This window comes from Catharus ustulatus, chromosome 6, assembly GCF_009819885.2.
Source record: "Catharus ustulatus isolate bCatUst1 chromosome 6, bCatUst1.pri.v2, whole genome shotgun sequence".
Lineage (NCBI taxonomy): Eukaryota > Metazoa > Chordata > Aves > Passeriformes > Turdidae > Catharus > Catharus ustulatus.
Window position 1 is genome coordinate 55,201,652 of NC_046226.1, and position 19,754 is coordinate 55,221,405.

Consider the following 19,754-nt stretch of genomic DNA (forward strand, 5'->3'; position numbering starts at 1 on the left):
CTGTGGCACGAGCTGAGCTGGTTGAGCTCTCTGCCCGAGGCCATGTTTTTACTGACAGGTGGGATAATGCCATCTTTGCTATCTTTTCCTTGCCGTGGGGCACCTTATTGTACACAACTCCTGGCTTAGGTTACGCAAGGTGTGGTGTTGCAAGGACAAAAACAACACAAACAACACCACTTCCCCCCCTGGCAGCACCTGTGGCCACTTCCAGGTGTGATCCCCAGCTTTCCTGGCAATAGGATTCTTTTCCTGCGGTTATTCTGCATGAATAGCTGTGAGGATTATTAATCCTTTCTGTAGTGGCAGAGGCTGGGCCTAAGCAAGGGAAGGAACACATGGGGTTATCCATAGAATCACAGAAGGATTTGGGTTGGAAAGAACCTTAAAGATCATCCAGTTCCAGTCCATTGCTATGGACAATCTTCCACTATGCCAGGTTGCTCCAAGCCCCATCCAATCTGACCTTGGACACTTCCAGGGATCCAGGGGCAGCCACAGCTCCTCTGGGCAACCTGTGCCAGGACCTCAGCACCCTCACAGGGAAGGATTTCTTCCCAAAATCCCATCTAAATCTCTCTTTAGCTTTTTGCCAAGCCATGCTAGAGCTCTCCTCTCTTTCTGCCTGGTGTTAATGCTGCAGGATGGCTTCAGCCTGTTAATCTTTGCCTGTGGTGTGGGGTGAGGAAAGTCAGAAATGACAGGAATGTTTTGCTAAGACTTGCTAGTTTTTATTTAGTTTGGTTCAAAATAGCCCTGTGACAAGGATCAGACTAAATTACAGCCAGACACCACATTAAGGTGGACTTGAAACTTGTTGCTTGTGATGAGGGAAAACTTTGCTGAGTTCTTTGAATTTGGGGGTTTTAATCCTGTGGGTGCGCCTGGGTATGTGCAACTCAGGAAGAAATCCTTCCCTGTGTGAGGCCCTGACATGGTTTCCCAGAGAAGCTGTGGGTGTCTCTGGATCCCTGAAAATGTCCCAGGCCAGGCTGGATGGGGTTTGGAGCAACCTGGGATAGTGGAAGGTGTCCCTGCCCAGGGCAGGGGGCTGGAATGGGATGAGCTTTAAGATCCTTCCCAACCCAAACCATTCCTGGATTCCATGCTGATTCTACAAAAAGAGGCTGGTCCATTTTGGAATTTACCTGTAGATGGACAAAGAAGCAAAATCAGTGCCCAGAGCTCCCCACCTGGATATCTCCTATGGAAAATTGCACCATAACTTAATGACAACTCATTGAAAGATACCTCTAAAACAATCCCTGCTGCTCTCAGCCTCCAGCAGCACAGCCAGCCAGGCTGTCAGGCTTCAGGCAGTGCTTGTTCCGAGTTTTCTTTGGCTCCTGGGACACAAACCAGCCCCGGCAAAGAGAGGAGAACAGGCTCTGCTCTATGGCCAAGTGGGTGAAAGGCTGCGGTCGCTGCCCGGTGTAGCTTTAGCAGCACAAAGAGCTTGTGTGAGGGACAGAAAAGCCCCGAGTTTAACCAAAGAGTCACGAGATGTGGGCAGAAAAGGTGAGGAACATGAAAGGGAACAAAGTATGGGCAGGGGGGATGTAAAAGTGGCAGAGTTTTTGCAGGGAGCACACGTAGAAGTGGCATGTCTGCTTTTCATCTGAGGATATCTTACTGGGACAGACTGGAATGGTGGAAAAGCAGGGAAAATTGGTAGCTCGTGTGCCTTTACACTGTCTCATGCACTGGTTTAATCTAAAAGAAGCTCCTTTTCCCTGAGGAAAGTGCTTTAAAAATGTAGCAAAACCCCAGCATTTTCTGCGTTTGTTATCTCTTCCCTTTGTTGAGTTTTATGTAGGAGGCAAGGTCTGATAAGATTTTTTTGGCAAGGTCTGGTAAGTTTGTTTTAATTTGGTTTTACACAGGACTAGACTTTGACAGCAGCATGCACTGCTGGCACCAGCATGTGGAAATGCCCTCATGGATGCAGGGAAAATCCTCCTTTTCACCCAGTTTATAGTGTGAGATCCATCACTTGGTATGACCAGATGGTTCCAATGCATGTGGTGGGAAAATCAGGAAAGCACAGTGCACAAGGGAAAGACATGGAGCAGCTTTTTGAAGGGGAAAAAGGCAGGAACTGAGGATTTGGGGAGAAAAATAGAGTGAAAATCAGCTTTAGCTGCACCTTTAAACTTTTTGATAGTCTTTTGGATGCCTTTTTTCTTTCTGCCAAAGAAAAATAGATGTAAGGAGAGATAGGTTTTCCCTGTCTTTCACAAGAGGGAAAGGCAGAGGACCTCTGAACATAAAAATAAATAATAAATTGAATAATAAATTCAAACATAGTGGGAAACAGCTAAGCTGGGAATGGGGACTGGATCCTGAGGTGAGGGAACCCAGTGATTAGATGGGAATGCTGGAGCAGTCTACATATTTAGAACAAAGATTTCCTTGATATTTTTTACACTGGATATTTTTTTTACTCTGACATATTCCACTCTTTTTCCTAGTCCTGGGAGAGTGGCTGAGAGCTGAGGAACTTCACGAGGGAAACAACCAACAAAGGAACAGAAATCCCCATTGTGTGGCCACGGCTGGCAGCGATTCCACATTCTGCAGTGGATCTTGGGCTGCCCGTGGGATTATCAGGGTCAGGGCACAAAGTGCCAGGGGAGCAGAGGAGGGGATCACACTCAGAAAGCTGCAGACTCTGCAGCAGGGCAGGAGTAAGGGGAGAAATGTCCTGTTCTGATGCTGCTTTGTAACGATTTCTAGTGAAAATCCTACTGGTATTCCCATGTTATCACCAGATCCTTTCCTCTTTTTTTCCTTAGTCAGGTTTTGCTTTCAAAAGTGTAAAACTCTAAACAATCACTCCCTCAGTTGCTAATCTGAATTTATGACTCCTAAAAGACAAAAAATAAGCTTATTTTTATCTCCTCCCTTACACAGAGTAATTCCTGGCTGCTTTTCCTGCCAAGCTGCAAAATCCTCCCAAATCTCAGTCTTTTTTTGCATCTAAATTTTAACAGTCAGTTGAGTTATTAGAGCGTAGCACTGAGCAAATATTCCATGAAGTCACACTGTTTGTATGGAAAATCAAGAATTTATTGTGGGAATGAAGTGTTAGCAACCCAGACAAAGAGTTCTGGTACAACACTAACTCATCTGGGCCACGTTGTTCCAGTACTCCAGCTTGTTCCCAATAACTCAACAAGAATAAAGGGAATATTTCCAGTTTCTCCCCCTTCTGCTGGTGTTACACAGATCCTTGCAGTGGATCCTAAGCCTGGTGTGGAAATGGTGTTACAGGGAGTTGTCAGGAGCTTCAGGCTCTTCCCTGGTAGTAGCACAGTGATTAAATTAGAGGTTTCCTGCTGCATTTGCTTCATCAGTGTGGCTGTTTTAATTGCACTGATGACAGAAGCTTGTAAATCACGCCACCACAATTCCCCTGTGCCTGAAATCTTCAGCTTTCCTTAGGCTGAATCAAAGCCAGGAGTTGAGCCTTCTTTTAGACTCTACCCTTTTAAACTGTTTCTCAGCATTTGTTAGTTTCCCCTTTTTTTCTTTTTCTCTGTGTGTGTGTGTGTGGTTTCAGACCTCACCATCCATTATTGTAACTCATTGGCTCTAAAAGGAGAAAAGAAATGCTGCAATCCTTTCAACCCATCTCCCTCTTTCCCTGATTACTAGTTTGATCACCAGATGCCCAAATATTTAGTGATCCCTCACTACCCAGGTCACTTGGGTATTTTAAAGCACGTTCCAGCCAAATCATGGAAGGGAAATTAGGAATTTTAATATATTTTCTCCAAATCCTGGTGACCCCTAGTCACCAGATTTGCAGGCAGATCAGAGGAGTGAACCAAAGAGCATCTCTTTCCTCCCCTTGGATTTTTGGTGGTTCTTGGTGGTCTGGAGAGCTGGGTCACAGCAGATATGGAGGTGGAAGCAGAGAAGGTAAAACAAGGACTAATTTTACCTGGTTAATTGTGTTCCAGCAGGGATTGATGCCAGGAATCCCAGCTGGATGCAGGATGCTGGTGAGTCTATGACAGCAGCTGGCTTTTTTCCCTGGCAGTTTTTATGACAAAGGTCCCGTTCTTGTCTCTGAGACACCCATTGAGATCCTGAGTGGGACAAGGGCAGGGGAAACGAGCACTGCTGGAACTGGCAGGGCACAGAAACCTTCTCTGCTTAGGGCCGGGTTATTCCAGGAGCCTCCGTGGCTTGTGGTGAATCATCTGCTGAGAGGAAAACAATCCCAGCCAGGGATTGAGGAGCTTGGAAGAGAATTCCAAGGGCGTTTTTATAATTTGTGTGGGAAAATGTGATAATAAGGCATTAACAGCCTGGGAACAAGAGTGGATTTTATCAAGTTTAGTGATGCTTTTTGCACGTTAACATCCCTCAAAACAAGGATCCAAAGGTTTAACTTATGTGGGAAGATGGAACTGATTTGCTTTTAACAAATATAGGAAAAAGAAATCTGATCTCTGTGTGTCCCCCATATTCATGATAAAAGGTCATAAATAGCAACTAAATTTCAGATAAATATTCTGCTGTGCAATTGATGATGGGGGGAAAATGGAATGTGAAATAATAACTGCACTGTTCTGAATATAATTGTCACACTTAAAAAGATGCTAAACGTCTTTATTAATGTTTATTAACACGAATTGCTGAAAGGAAGGTGATAAAAATGTTCGATCCAGTGTTTTGCAGGCACAGAATTCCAAGATGTGATGTAGCCATCAGGTGATGCTCGGAATGCGAGGGGATGCAGCCTGGTGGCTCTTTGTTTCTATGGTTACCTTCAACTGGAATTGCTGTAACTAGGTCAGATTGGAAGGTGTGAATGGAAACAAAGAAATCCAGGATCAATAGTGAGAGTTCAGGGAGAAGGCTGGTGCTGCTATGGAAAGGGAGATGAGTGTGGGGAGTGCAATTTTAATTTGTAACTCGTATGGATGAGGTCCCACACAGAGGGATGGGTCTGTTTTAGCATCATCCACTCTTCCAGCGTTATTCTGCTGTCTGAAGAATCATCTGCAGGGTTTTGATGTGATTTACCTGTGGCAACACCTTCCCTCCCTCTGGCTGCATATCCAGGCATGAGCAGCCAAAAGGAGCCTTAGGAACAGGAAAGGCTGAGGCAGCTGGAAGGGAGAAGCAGAACAGATGGAAATGAGGGAGAGATCTGTTGGAAAGGGGAAGCAAAATCAAGGGTGGGGAAGATAAGTCATAATCAGCCCAGAAATAAGGAGAAACAGGTTGCAAGTGTGGTTCAAAAGAAGCAACTTGAGTGTGAGGAAGGGAAACTCCCTGGAAGGACAGTGGAGACAGGCTGGGATCGGTCTCTGCCAAGGCAACAAGTGACAGGACAAGAGGAAACAGCCTCAAGTTGTGCCAGAGAAGGTTTAAGTTGGATATATGTTTTCAAGGGTTGGCAAGCCCTGTAACAAACTGTCTGGGGCAGTGGTGGAATCAGCTGGGGAGGATTTAAAAGCTGCGTGTATGCGGCATTTGGAGACGCGTTTCCGTGGTGCCCAACAATAGGACGAGGAGCAGAGGCTGTGAACTAAAACTCCACAAGCTTCACCTCAACGTGAGGAAGAACTGCTACATTGAGGATGGCAGGGCACTGGGACAGGCTGCTCAGGAGCCGCAGGAAGGATGTGGAATCCGTGTCTCTGGGTCTCCAAACCCAGGTGGATACGACCCTGTGCCACCTGCTCCAGGTGCAGGAGGTTGAGCTGAAGGATCTCCAGAGATCCCGTGGGATCATGGGCTTGGCAGCGCTGCTCTCAGTCGGCTTTTCTCAACAAACTGATTCCGGCAGCCATCCCAGCCCGGCCAGCCCGCGGTGCCCACCCCGCATCCCTGCTCCCGCATCCTCCCCTCCCCGCTCCCATCCCCGCTCCCCTCCGCGGCCCCGGGGCGGGCTCCCGGCGAGCGCAGCCCAGTGGGCGGGGGGACCCGGGGAGGCGGGGCCGGGCCGGGCCGAGCCGAGCCGAGCCCGGGAGAGCCGATCCCGGCCATGGAGGGCTCGGAGCCCGGCCGGGGGGAGATGCGGCGCTTCACCTGGGAGGAGATCGGGCAGCGGAGCGGGCGGGGGCCGGCGGGGCAGGAGCGCTGGCTGGTGATCGACAGGAAGGTGTACGACATCAGCCACTTCTGCCGGAGACACCCGGGGGGCTCCCGGGTCATCAGCCACTACGCCGGGCAGGACGCCACGGTGAGCGGGGGGGATGGAGGAGGGATGGAGCAGCATCCCTGGGGACGCGGGGAGCCGTGTCGGGGTGGGCGCTGGGAGCTGTGTGCGAGGGAATACGTGGGGTTGTTCGGGATTGTTGCTACAAGGAAGCGTGGCTGAAGGAATGGCTAAAACCCGCAGCCTGTAGAATCCAGCCCGAATCCCCTGGTGCAGATTTTTGCACGCCCGGGAGAACGGGGTGCTGCCGCCCGTGTGGCACACGCGGGGACTGAGTTGTTGTTGTTGTTTGCCTTCGCTCCCCTCGAACTTCCCGGACCCGAGAGACGGCACCAGAGCAGACTATCACCGAAAGTCGTATTTCAGTCACAAAGACAAAGAATGAATCAATCATTCCTGAGTGCCAGCGGCTGTGGCAGAGCGGAGTAAATGCTGCTGGAGTTGCGTGTGCGGGGGCTTTGCCAGTGCTGCTTCCTTCCTTTGTCTGCTTGTGCCTTTTCCACGGATTTCTCCAAATGCGTGTGCTTGGACCCAAGGGTGGATACGGGGTGGGAATCTACCTGTAGGATGGTGTTGATGGACTGTGTTTCAGTCAGGATGGAGCCTGAGATCTCCACGTGAAGATCCCATCCTAGGAATATAATTTAGAGCCAAAAATAATAAGCGAATTTGCAACATTTCGTCAGGGCAGGGCACACATGTGCGTTTTCAAAGCCCTTCCACTGGCACAGGTTGCCCAGAGAAGTGGTGGAGCCCCATCCCTGGAAGTGTTCCAGGCCTGGCTGGGTGGAGCTTGGAGCAAACCTGGAAGGTGTCCCTGGCAGAGGGGGTGAGATGAGCCTTGAAGAGCCTTTCCCACCTGAACATTCGGTGTTTCTGTGAGCAGGAAAGGGTCAGCCCATGGAGTGAGCAGGGCTGGATGGTGGGATTGCAGCCAGCTGCATTCTTTAGGTGATGATATCAGTGCCACTGCCGGGTGCAGTTGAACTGCTGACCGCTCAGAAACCCCTGCCAAGTTTTATTTTCCAGTGGTTTTGTCCCTGGGGATCAACAGAACGAGACTCCACAAAACCAGGCAAAAATGGGAAGTAAAGGAAGAACTCCTCTGGTTTCCTGTTCTGATTTCTAGAAGGTGCAGTCAGCCGTCCCCTAACCCCCAGCTGGGATTGCACTCCGGGTTTTACAGCCTCCATGGAAAGGATTGGTCTAAATGTGTGGTACCATCCTGCCCTGCTCTGCCCACATACTCCTCCCCATTTCCCCCCACTTTTCCAATGAGAAAATGCAAATGTTGGTTCACTTCTCTTTTTCCCTTATTTATTCTGTCACCCTGAACAGGGAGGATGCTACAGCTGACCCAGAGCTGGCAACACCAGCCAGTTTTTTTAACCCCTTTCCTGACTAGATGGGATCTATCTTTGAAAAGGGCATTTTATTTTAAAAGCACACAATGATGGCCTAGTAATTCTAGTGATAAACAATACACGGTGCAGGAATCTTACAAAGTGATGCCCAGCAAGCAAGCATTGTCCCAGAAAATAAAAAAACCCCACATCCTTAGGTTGAGGGAGATTGTAAAAATATGCTAATTTGAGGATCAGGAGAGAAATGTCGAAAAGGAGGTAAATGGGAGATCAGGAATTAGGTGCCAAAGTGCCACGTGTGTCTACAGGATTTGTAATTTAGATACAGGGACAGAATCTGTAGTGATAACAGCCACTAGTGGATTTTTTTTTCACCTGGTTGCCATGGAGATTGACACCACATTTAAATTATAAAAGTAACTGGTTTCCCCAATAGGAATTTTTTGAATAGTCCAGCATATCAGGGAATAGATTTCTTTTGCTGCCACCTGAATGATGGGGGTTTTTTTTCATCCTGTTCCTCTGTCTGCATTTCAGGATCCCTTCATTGCCTTTCATCTTGACAAGGCGCTGGTAAGGAAGTACATGAACCCTCTCCTGATTGGGGAACTGGCACCAGATCAGCCCAGCTTTGAGCCCAGCAAGAACGTGAGTGTCATGAGAACTTGGTTTTGGGGTTGAAATTGTTCTGTTTAACTTCTCTGACTGGCAGGCAGAACTCCTGCACATAAGATCATAGGATCTCCTGGAATCACTGTTGGCTGAAGCTTCATTTCACACCATTATTTGTAGTTTTAGCAAAGATTTGTCCCCAGGTGACCCTCAGCTTTCCCCCTTTTCATCCCTGAGAGGGAAAACTATTTTTTTTATCATGTTCCTGAGCATTTTCTGACCAGTGGTTGCTTTTGGGTCTCCCCACAGAAAAAGCTGGTGGAAGATTTCCGTGAGCTCCGTGCCACCGTGGAGAAGATGGGGCTTCTCCAGCCCAACCATGCTTTTTTCATCCTCTGTCTCTGCCACATCTTGGTGCTGGATGTTGCAGCCTGGCTCATCATCTGGTATTTTGGAGCATCCTTGGTGCCTTTCCTCTTCTCTGCAGTGCTCCTGGGCACTGTCCAGGTGAGCAACTACACCAAATAAGCCCCAAAAAAGCCAAATTTGGGACTTGGGTGCTTGTTGCCATAAGCAGGGGACAAATCTTATCATCATGGACTTCCCCAGATCCCTGCTTCTCCCTGGATTCCACTGAAAGGGCAAAACTACACATGCTGCTGTGGTGGGCCAGGCTTTGCCTCGCTCTTCCCTCCCCATATTCCATCAAAGCCTTCCTTATTCCAGTCTTGCCCACGACATGGAAGCCATACCCCTCTCCTGAGCTCCACGGTGCCAGAGCTCCAAGGCAGTGTGCGGGGCCAAGCCACTGTGTTCCCATGGGAACTTGCAGGGAGTTAGAGGACAGGGCAGAGCAGCTCTCAAAGCCCCAGCTATTCCTCCCGTGGCCAGCTGATCCCCTTGGAATTACAAGTACTTGGAGGAGGCAGCAGCAAGCTGCTCCTTAAAGGAGACTTTGTTGCCGATTTCAGAGAAGTTTTGTGAGGGAATAAATGCTGGTTCTCAGCTCTGTGCCTGTTTTTTTTTCCCATGACTTTTTTTCCCTTCCTCATGGAAACAACTGTCCAGGACTAAGAGTCATTAGGCAGAGTCTGGAGTGCACTGGTGTGTAATGAAAAACGAGAGTTGGGATTGGGCCCTGGCAGGGGAAGCGCTTTTGCTATCCAGGGATACGCTGTGAGGAGCGTGGGAGTGGGAGAAGAAAGCCTTTTCCAGACCCTCCTGACAGCTCCTTTTCCCCAGCACCACTGTTGCTTTCTTAATTCCAGGCCCAGGCTGGCTGGCTCCAGCATGATTTTGGACACCTGTCAGTCTTCAGCAAGTCCAGGTGGAACCACTGGGTGCACAAGTTCGTCATCGGGCACCTCAAGGTGAGCACCCGGTGTGGGGAGGGGCTGCCAGAGCCCTGCCACAACAATCCCAGGATCAGGAGGGAGCCAAGGGCAGAGGATCCACCTTCTTTAGGGCACTTCCCTCTCACCCATTCCCACAGGGAGCCCCGGCCAGCTGGTGGAACCACCTGCACTTCCAGCACCACGCCAAGCCCAACTGCTTCCGCAAGGATCCCGATGTCAACATGCACCCCTTGTTCTTTGCCTTGGGGAAAACCCTCTCTGTGGAGGTGAGACCTGAGGGAAGCTGGGGGGTGACAGCAGCAGGATTCAAATTTGGGAAGCTGCAGAGAGCTTGGAGACTGGACACTAATTAGTTTGATTTTATATAGTGCTACTTGACCTTCCACTAATCCCGAATATTCCTCAGTAATATTCCAGCAATTCTGAGATCTTTATATTCTTAAAACTTCACTCAAAGCTATTCTTGCTGGGTTGGAAGATAAGAATGAGATATTTGCCATGATTACAAGTTCCTATTTCTTTGATGAGAGACTTTCAGTTTTATGAAGAGCAGAATTACAAGCTGTTCTCTTTTATCAAGATCAGTGTGACCAATTCTAGTGATCTGAGGATGGAAGCAGCAGATGACAAGCCAGGGGTATCTGGAACCTTTACAGTTCCTGATCAAAGAAGCTGTTTTGGTGGTGTCAGCCTGGCAGTGGGTGTCACAGTGGTTCCCATCTGGAGTCCAGCTCTGTTTCTGGTACAGCTCTGCAGTTAGTTGAGTGTCTTTAGCATTTACTGTCCTTTAAAGAAAAAGCTATGTAAATCCATAGTGTCACTTTAAATGCTCTGATATGCAGTGAAGTTAAGGGGTGGGCTATTGGGAATTAGTTTGAACACGTACAGGGATATCATGGCATTCCTCAAGGAAGACAGTGGCTTGATCTGTTATATTTGTACAGCAAACATTGAAAAATGAGCAGCCTCAGAGGGAAGATAATCTGTTCACCCTCATTCCTGTGGACACAGTTCCATGCCTAGATGCTCATTTCTCAGTTTTCCAGACTAATTGCAAGGAGGTGGGAGTTCCACACACTGCCATCTTCATCAGCAGTATCATAACAGTACCATAGCTTGGGGGTTTTTTTTTTGTTTTTTTTTTTTTTAATTCTGAAGCTCTGCTTTGTCAGCAAACTGCTTGTGTGGGTTTCTATTTCAGCATTTTGAGGCAGCTTGTGCCCTCTGTAGGAGCAGAGCTTCCCGTGCAGGTCACTGAGTGCAAGGCACTGCCCAGCCCCTTCTGCACCCAGGGCAGGGTGAAAACACATCCAGGCCGAGCTTCCAGGGGATGTTGGATGCTGGCTTGGTTGTACAGGACATCTCCTGGAAGTTTAGGAGTGTGTGCACAGGTGTCTTCATGGCCTAAGTAATTTGTGTATTTTAACAGCTTGGTGTGCAAAAGAAGAAATTCATGCCTTACAACCACCAGCACAAGTACTTCTTCATCAGTGAGTAACTTCCCCCTCTGCAGTTGCATGACCAGCAGTCACTCTGCCCCTTGTTTTCCCATTCCATCCCACCCTGTTGGGATAATTCGTGGCTCTGTTTGTCCCTGCAGTCGGTCCCCCAGCGCTGGTGCCCCTTTACTTCCAGTGGTACATCTTCTACTTCGCCGTGCAGCGGAAGCAGTGGGTGGTGAGTCACTCCACGGGGGCTTCTCCTGGGTTTAGGGATGAATTCCAGTGCCAGATTTCCTGGGAGTTGTGTGTCTCTGCAGCAGAGGATGTGGGCATAGATTTGGGAATGGTGTTTGCCAAAGGGGGATCTTCCACAGCTTTTCTCTGTGAAAGATCCGCTGGGTAACAAAAGGTGTTCTCTGGTGTTCTGGGTTTTGGTTTTCTCACTGCTCGGTTCCTCTTTAGATCCAGAGGAAAACGTGGTGCTATAGAGCTTGTCCTGTGTGGTGTTTGCCCTCTGCTGGGCTCATGGAATCAGGATAATTCCTGAGCACAGGGAATGGCTGGTGTCAGGTTGCTTGGTGATGAGGCTGGGGAGGAAAAATCGAGTAGAAGATGTTATGGGAGGTTTTAAAGGGAGTGATGGTAAATTTAGAAGCCAGAAATTCTTCCTTTTAATGAAGTTTTCCCTGTCCGCTGTGCTACAGGACCTGGCCTGGATGCTGTCCTTCTACATCCGATTCTTCCTCACCTACTTCCCCTTCCTGGGGGTGAAGGGTACCCTGGGGCTCCACCTGTTAGTCAGGTATCATCCAACTCACAATTCCAATATTTTCTCTGCCCAGTTGGTATCAATCCTTTGTGTCAGCTTTTGTCCAGCCCCTGATTATTTTTCTCATCACTCCCTGTTCTTCTCTCTCCTGATCCTTTCAGTGGGACAGGGTGGTTTCCTGTCAGGCTGCAGGAGGTGGAAGGTGTGTGTAGGTCTGATCTGAGCAGATGTTTGGGGTTCCTGGTGTTCATTTTGTCAGCCAACAACCAGCTGGTTTGTGCACAAGTGTTCTGTACCGACTTGTCACATCGTGGGTGTGTGATCTGTGATGGTGTTTTGTGTTTGCACAGGTTTATAGAAAGCAACTGGTTTGTCTGGGTCACACAAATGAATCACATCCCCATGCACATTGATTATGACAAGAATGTGGACTGGTTCTCTACCCAGGTGAGACCTTTTTTATGGGGATCTGTGACAGTTTCTGAGTGTATAAAGTCTGTCTATCTCAGCCTGGCCACCTCATTGGCTGGAAATATCTCCTGGAGCTGTTGTGTCCGGCCAGAATTCCTGTGGGGATGAGAAACCTGTGTTTGAAAAGGGGCATTGCTAAAATAATACTTTTTTTTTTTTCTCTCAGCTCCAGGCCACCTGCAACGTTCATCAGTCCTGGTTCAATGACTGGTTCAGTGGCCACCTGAACTTCCAGATCGAGCACCAGTGAGTGGAAACAGGGCTTGGGAATAGTTCCAAGGAGGGAGTGCTTAGTTACACCAGGGCTGAAGAGCCTCCGAGGTCCCTCTATCAGCTGAGACAAGAACAAAAGATAATGTGGGTGTATTTTGTGCTCTTTGTGTGGGGGCAGAAAAGGAACTGCGAAAAGAAAATTTCTGGAGCGCCATTGTGCACCAGCACCACTTCAGATCTAAGCTGCATGGCACAGTGGGAGATTTCCCAGCACAGACACTGAAGGGACACAGGAGGGACCATTGCAGAGCAGCCATGGCTGTGGCACAAGGGGTGCTCGGGGCCCTTCCAGAACTGGGCACAGCGGAGGGGCTGGGATTCCGTGTGGTGGTGAGGGATGCCATTGAATCAGCACCTCCTTTTCCCACAGCCTGTTCCCTACAATGCCACGGCACAACTACTGGAAGGTGGCCCCTCTGGTGAAGTCCCTGTGTGCCAAGCACGGCATTGAGTACCAGTGCAAGCCTCTGCTCACAGCCTTCGCCGACATTGTGCAGTGAGTACTGACCCGCTGTGTTCCCAGTGCTGTGGAGGGCAGGGGCAGCCTCTAAAGGTCTGACCCAAATCACTCCATGATCTCCTTTGCTTCATCTCTAGATGGGAATTCTCCCCACGAGGCTCTGGATGGAGCATGGGGTTCATTCCCTTGTTTCTCTCTTGGCAGCTCTTTGAAGGATTCAGGGGAGCTCTGGCTCGATGCTTATCTACATAAATAGGCAGCAGTGGATCCCTGCAGAGGAATTCCCCAGCCTTGTTGCCTCCTGTGGTGGTCACCCTGAAGATCCTGCACTGAGGAGAGCTGGCTAAGCCAGAGGTGGGGAGGTGGTGCTGCTTAATTCCATGGGTGAATGTAATTAATATGATTTTACCTTTTTTTTTTTTTTTTTTAAATATGTGCTCTTAATTTTTTCTTGTGTTTTTCTCATTCCTCCTCTCTGGTGTTAAGTTCTGGGGAAAAGCTGGGTGGAAGAGGTGTCCCACCAAGCTGGGTGCAGCTTTGGGACTTGGAACAGATTCCTTTCCATCTGCTGATCCTTCATTTGCTGAGTATTTTGGAGGGAAGCTTCTTATCTAACATAGGCTTTTTGGACTGGCTCTCATTGTGAGTGTAGTAAGGAGGTTGGGACAGCATGAAATCAAGGAATGTGGCAATTAGAGAAATGTGGGAAGCTCTAGGGACTGGGGTAGGTTCAGTATTTTCAAATCCCTGTTTGTAGCAGGGAGCTCCCAGACCAGTCTGTACATATGTGGGTGGGGAGGTGCAGGCAGCAGTTCTCTAGGAATGGGATGTAATTAGAGCCCTAACTGAGGTAGGGAAACAGAGGAGTGGAAGTTTTTCCATGTGCCATATGCTGTGGGAATGCTGCCCTCCACGTCTCCTCTGCAAGCCTCTGGTGACGTTCCAGAGGATCTGTAAGGGGTTTCCACCATGCCAGACTCTGGAGTGTTACAAAGCGATTACTGAGAGTCAGGAAAGAGAGAAACCTGTCCCATCCATACCCAGGATCCTTACATGAGCGACTGAGGAAGCAAAAGCATTCCAGGCCACGTTGGACAGGGCTTGGAGCAGCCTGGTTTAGTGGAATACAATAAACCATGGTGGGAGATGGAATGAGCTGAGCTTTAAGGTCCCTTCCAACCCAAACCATTCTGCAGTGATTCTGTGTGAAGGGTGATCATCATCACTCTGTGACTGCCTGAAGCTTTGAGCTTTTTTTAACCTCTGGGTGGTTTGTTAAAAGGAGAGAATTCCTGAGTCCTGGCCCATGGAGAGTGAGGCATTGCTGCAAATCTAAAGAAGTTAGAAAGGTGGGGGGGTCAGATTGCTGTTTGAAAGTGTTTAACTTTTCATTCAGCTGCATCTCCACAGGCACACCTCAGCCAAAACATTGCTGGTCTCCCTGTCTTGGGTGATGTGCCTCCCAAACACAGCCCAGTCCTGTGGGATTTACTGAATAGCCTTACTGCCTTTTCTGGGGTCTTTTATTTACTGCCCCAACATGACAGGATGTAGCACCTGCCACATCACTAAGGAAGATGCTCCATCACCCTGGTCCCCCAGGGACTGGTGGGTTAGAATCCAGGAGGGATGGGTTGATTTTGAGGAATTTTTTACCCAAGCAACATCCAAAATGAGGATGAGGTGTTGAGGGAATGGAAGAAATGCATCTTCTCAGGCTGAGAATGTTGTTAAACACAGGATAAAATTGTAATGGGAATAATAATACAGTCATTAAATACCTGTTGATTAAGACCATAAAGAAAGTGGGCCTTAGTTACTGTTTTACCTTGGTTTTTTCCTGCTCCATTTCTTTCCCTCTTATTACAACTGTGGATGGAGGAAAGTCTATTAATAAAATTCCTTATCTTACCAACTTTTGCTGTCATCAGAGTAAAATACATCTGTGCAAGAGTCTTCATGCTGTAAAAGGTGGAACAAATGCCTGTCCACAGCACAGAGAGAAAACTGTCATAAACCTCTTTCTCTAGAGTGTGCTTCTGCTGTGTTTTCTCTGCCACAATAAGGAGGAAACATCTGCAATACAATAAACCAAATGCCTGGAGGACCAGGAAAAGTAACACAGATGAGCAGATTGACATCCTGAAGGGTAAGACTGAAAGGGGACCTGACCCAGCATAACCAGATATGAATGTGCTGAGTTTCCTGGAAGTTTTCCAGGCTTGAGAAGAGTTCTCCAGAGAGTTTTCCAGGTTCAAGAAATACACTGAAATACACAACCTTGGAAGAACATCAGCCCTGACTTTGCCATCTAGTGGAAAGCATTCAGCCTTAGAAATGGAACCTAAACATTGTGGAATAGCCACAGGGTGGCAGTCAGACATCAGAAGGGGAGGAGGACACCCCAAAGGATGAGAAGAGAAGGATCAGCTCAAGATAGAGGCTTGGCAAAGGGCATGGAGTGACAGAACAAGGGGGAATGGCTTCAGACTGAAAGAAGGCAAGGTTAGATGGGATATTGGGAAGAAATTCTTCCTTGTGGGGGTGGTGAGGCCCTGGCACAGGTTACCCAGAGAGGCTGTGGCTATCCCTAGATCCCTGGAAGTGTCCGAGGCCGGGTTGAACTGGGCTTGGAGCAACCTGGGATAGTGGAAGGTGTCCCTGCCCATGGCAGGGAGAAGATGTTGTTCCTGAAGATGTCAGAGGTTCATAAAGCTTTGAAGGTTATCCAGTTAAGTGGAATATAATTGGACAAAGAGATGGCTCCAACCTGGAATAAATCACTTTTTCCAAATCAGGGAGGAACATCTTCAGCAATGGAGCAACTGGAATTATAAAAATGTCAGGATGTTAAGGGTGATGGGGCAGCTGAAAGAGGAAAACGCTGTAGTTTTCCCCTTCCCAATACCCACTCATTTGGATTTGTTACTAGTGTGGATTTCCAGTCCTTGCCCAACTTGTGGATGTGTTTCCATCCATTATCCCAAATTCCTGAAGAGGGGAATGGTGCTCTTTATGGAATTCTCCCCACCTTTATAAAAGTAGGGGAAATCAAGCTGACTGTAGAGCCCCACGGGATGGATGATGAATGCAGCTGAGTCTCTCCTAAATGGGAGGATTTGCTGCTTCCCAAGATTGTTTTCTAAGGAATTTAAAGAGATTTCCTAACAGGTGTAGAGGACAAGTTCAGTAATGCAACACTGCTCATGGGTGGGAAAGGAAGAGGGTTGCCCTGGAAGAGGTTTCTCCGGGATTTGCATCTCCTGCAGGGACTGGTATTAAAGGTTCAGAAAGTGGGGAGGAATTTCCACCAAGAATAGTTTTGTGACAGCAACAAGACAGGATACACCCATGGCAACTTCTATGAAATGCTGGTTATGATGGTGCCCCTTAGGCAAAATTTCCAAAGATCTGGCTGATCCATAGTAATCTCCTTTGGCTTTGCTCGCAAGAACCAGCCTGGCTTTTTGGTTTTTGCAGCTCATCATTTAGGCTTTTGTCAGTTTGAAGATTTTTTTTGTGAGAGGATAGAATTATCAGCGTTCCCTGAGCCAAATAAAAGAAGAGGCAGTGACTTGATCATAAAATGAGAAGTTCTAGAGCAGAAACTACTTCAATCTGTCAGTAATAAAGAAATATTCAGCAGCTGAAGTGTGAATCAATACCAGTTCAAGACACAGTGTAAGTGCAAATTCTTAGTATCAAGGTTAATTAGCCCAATTAGCAGGAGCAGTGCTAGATTGTCCTCTAGGGGTAATATAAAAATTCAAGAATAATTCAATTTTATAGCTGATAATTCCTTGTATAAAGTTTGGTTTGACTCAGGAAGAGATCAGGGCAGGCCTGTGGGCAGTATTATCCTAATTAGGTCACCTTCTGCATAATAGACCTTTCCAGATGAGCACTAACCCATCATTTAGCTGCAGACCAAGATAGAATGATAACTTCTCCTGGCAAGAAGGGATGCCAATGTTCTAACAAATGAGCCTGAAATCCTTTCCAGGATCATCTCCCAGTTGGTTAGGAAAAAGAAACAAGGTGAGGTAAGAAATGCTGGGTGTTGCCCAAGGAAAATAAAAGGTGAATGGAGATGCTGCAATGAGCTCAGGTTTTGACATTTTCTTTGTTTTGTCCCCTCTTCTCCCCTCACCCAAGAGGAAGATCAGAAACATGTGAGGTTAGAAAGCCACGAGTGTTTCTGTCTTCAGCAAATACTCCAAAGTTACCAAAATAAAGGAGTAAGTATAAAATTATGGGACTTAGTTCCCTAGCAAAGAGAAACAAACTCAGGAGAGCATTTTTGAGGGATGAGGGACAACCTGTGAAGCAGATTGGGAATAAAGGGAATAATGAAAAGGTCATGGAACTACAAGTAGGAGTTGCTACTTTTAGCAACTTTAGCAATTGCTAAAGCATCAAAGAAAAATTAAATTTTGCAGAAGAAGCAGCAAAATACAAAAACTATGAGCAGTACCCTTGGGGGCAGGGTAGGATGTCGGAGTTTAAGGATGAGGGACATCTCTGAGGGAAAATGTTTATGTTGCCCTAAGAACATTTCCCAAAATACATGGCTGAGGAAGGACAGAGGCAGATGGGGAAGGCCAGGGAAGGAATTATGGCCAAATTTTGTCAGTGCCACGTTTGTTGCAGGGGTTGGAAGGCAGCCCAAGGTCCATGGGAAGGCCAGACACAGGAGGAAAGTGCTCTGTGTGTACCCATGAAACCACCGTGGGTGTTTTAATCCTGGCTTAGGCCACTTTGTTCCTAATTAAGGTTGCACAAACCACTAAAACAAACTTTCGAGCATGGGCACCCTTTGTGGAGTTTTTCTTGTGTGGATGCCCTGCACTGGGCACAGAAAATGCACCAAAAATGCTGCCTGGTCTGAAAAAAACAACCCCCAAATATGCAACAGTGAGAAAAAGAAATGGGTTTGTTAGAGGCATTCAACAATTTTGTCTTGGATCATGTTGGGTCTTATTTGTAACAATTTAGAGCACTTGAGAGAGGAGAATTACCAAATTTATAACTTTAGATCAGCTTAATTTGGGTCTTAAAGTCACAGAAGAGCCCCTGGGATTCTGACTTTCATGAAGCTGAAGGGTGCAAAGGGTTTATTTCATAGGAATTGCAAAAAAAATATTATGTAATATGTGTTTTAATGCAACTTATTGTTCTGTGGGGAGATTTAGATGAAAAGGTTCACAGGGCTTACTACAGAGCCTGATTTTAGCCCTCAGTCTGATTCAAATCTTGGAGTTTTATTGTTTACTCAATGTACCCAAAAGCTAGGAGGGAAAGCATGGCTTTTCACAGGTGTTTTGTTTTTCCTCTTTTGCAAAGGGTGTGAAGGTTGTTTTCACAGAGAAAAAAACCCCTGTGTTAATTTACTATTAATATCTGGAATAAGGAATGAAACAAAATTAATAGAAATCTAAAATATCTGAGTAAATGAAACCCCTCAAGGCAGGGTCACCATAACAAACTTGACTCTGTCTATTTAAAAAAACCCTTGGTTTTGCTTTAGGTTTCTCTTTCCATTTCATGGGACATGGTATTCCTGGTAAGTAGCTCCATCTGAGATGCAGGATGATGTTTCATTGACATAGAATATACTAAAAAAGGGAAAACTTGGTCCTTTTCTCCTTCTGACTGACATGGTGGCTTTTAATGTTTTTATCAAAAGCAGTAAATTACTGGATTCCTTTTTCCTTTCCAAAACAAAATTTTGCCAACTGCAAAGGTTTTTGTCACTTAGAAAGATCTTTGCAATCTTTCCGAGTGGAGCTTTTTCCTGAATTATGGATTCCCCATTAAGTTTTGTGCTGGAGATATAATAATTTTAATTATTTCTACTTCCTGGCTGTGTTTGGAAAGAGGCACATAATAGTGACAGAAGAGGGAATCTTGAAGGAGATGAAATCCAGGAAGAAAGACAGACTGTGCACAGGAATGTGTGTGCTGACTGTGGATGGATGCAGGCAATTTCCTTGGAGCCACTCTAGGGCAAAGCACTCCTGAAGCCTCTACAAAGGGCTCAGGATCCTGTGTGAGTTCCACTCACTTAGTAGAGATTCTCCACCCAGTTTTGCCCAGGAGCCCCATGTCCCCACTTGAAAGGCTCCATGAAAAGGCTCCAAGTAAGACAATATTACTCAGAACCTAAAGATCCTCGCAGAAAAGATTTTCTTAGAAACAAGATCACAGGATCATTAATGCTGGAAAAACCTCTAAGATCACCAACCAGTTCCAAATGCTCCAGGGTATCTCAGTACCAGATTTATTTCTGGACCATTCGTCTCCAGTGGATTTAAGGGAAAGCTGCAAACATTTGAGTGACAGAGGATAAAAGGGCTGGAGCAGCAACTGCCAGCTAAGCAGTCACGTCGTGTCCTTCTGGAAATCTGGGAAACTCTGTCAAGTGCCTGTGCAAGGAGCTCTGAGTCACAGGAGCAGGGCTGTGGAGCAGCTCTGGGCACGTGTCCCAGCTCCCGGGACACGCATTTTGGCAGCTGTGTGGGCAGGGGTTGCAGAACACCCAGTGTGGTGTAAATTCACTCTAACAGGTTTCTCAATAGTTTCTCTGGGTGAGCAGGACTGTGGCTTTCACTGTCTGAGCTTTTCCATGCACCTCTGATCTGTTTGGTGACCTGGATAATGCAGACAGGCAGCTTCTGTTTTCACACTGGGAAGGGATTTTAATTTAAAAGAATGTCAGTGGGCATTTCAGGCCCCTCTGGATGGGATCTGATGCTAAAGAAATTCAGAGGACAATCATCTTAGAGTTCCCAAATTTAATTCCACCAGTTTGGTGGATGCTGGCACCCTCA

At 47.2% G+C, this 19,754-nt stretch overlaps 1 protein-coding gene across 1 annotated transcript; it reads left to right on the plus strand.

Moving 5' to 3' along the window:
• The first annotated feature begins 5,942 nt into the window (after window positions 1–5,942).
• On the plus strand, window positions 5,943–14,839 carry FADS1 (fatty acid desaturase 1). The gene is made up of 12 exons (XM_033063520.2): window positions 5,943–6,202; window positions 8,080–8,190; window positions 8,464–8,661; window positions 9,423–9,524; window positions 9,647–9,775; window positions 10,939–10,999; window positions 11,110–11,186; window positions 11,656–11,753; window positions 12,071–12,167; window positions 12,358–12,437; window positions 12,835–12,960; window positions 13,129–14,839. Exons 1-12 carry the CDS (start codon window positions 6,005–6,007, stop codon window positions 13,178–13,180), a joined length of 1,329 nt encoding a protein of 442 aa, XP_032919411.1. The 5' UTR covers window positions 5,943–6,004; the 3' UTR covers window positions 13,181–14,839.
• Window positions 14,840–19,754: the final 4,915 nt, after the last annotated feature.

Coding starts and splice junctions, on each gene's coding strand:
- FADS1 (XM_033063520.2), top strand. CDS start 6,005: ATGGAGGGCTCGGAGCCCGGCCGGGGGGAGATGCGGCGCTTCACCTGG. Junction 9,776..10,938: donor GGAAAACCCTCTCTGTGGAG/GTGAGACCTGAG, acceptor GTATTTTAACAG/CTTGGTGTGCAAAAGAAGAA. Junction 11,000..11,109: donor GCACAAGTACTTCTTCATCA/GTGAGTAACTTC, acceptor TTGTCCCTGCAG/TCGGTCCCCCAGCGCTGGTG.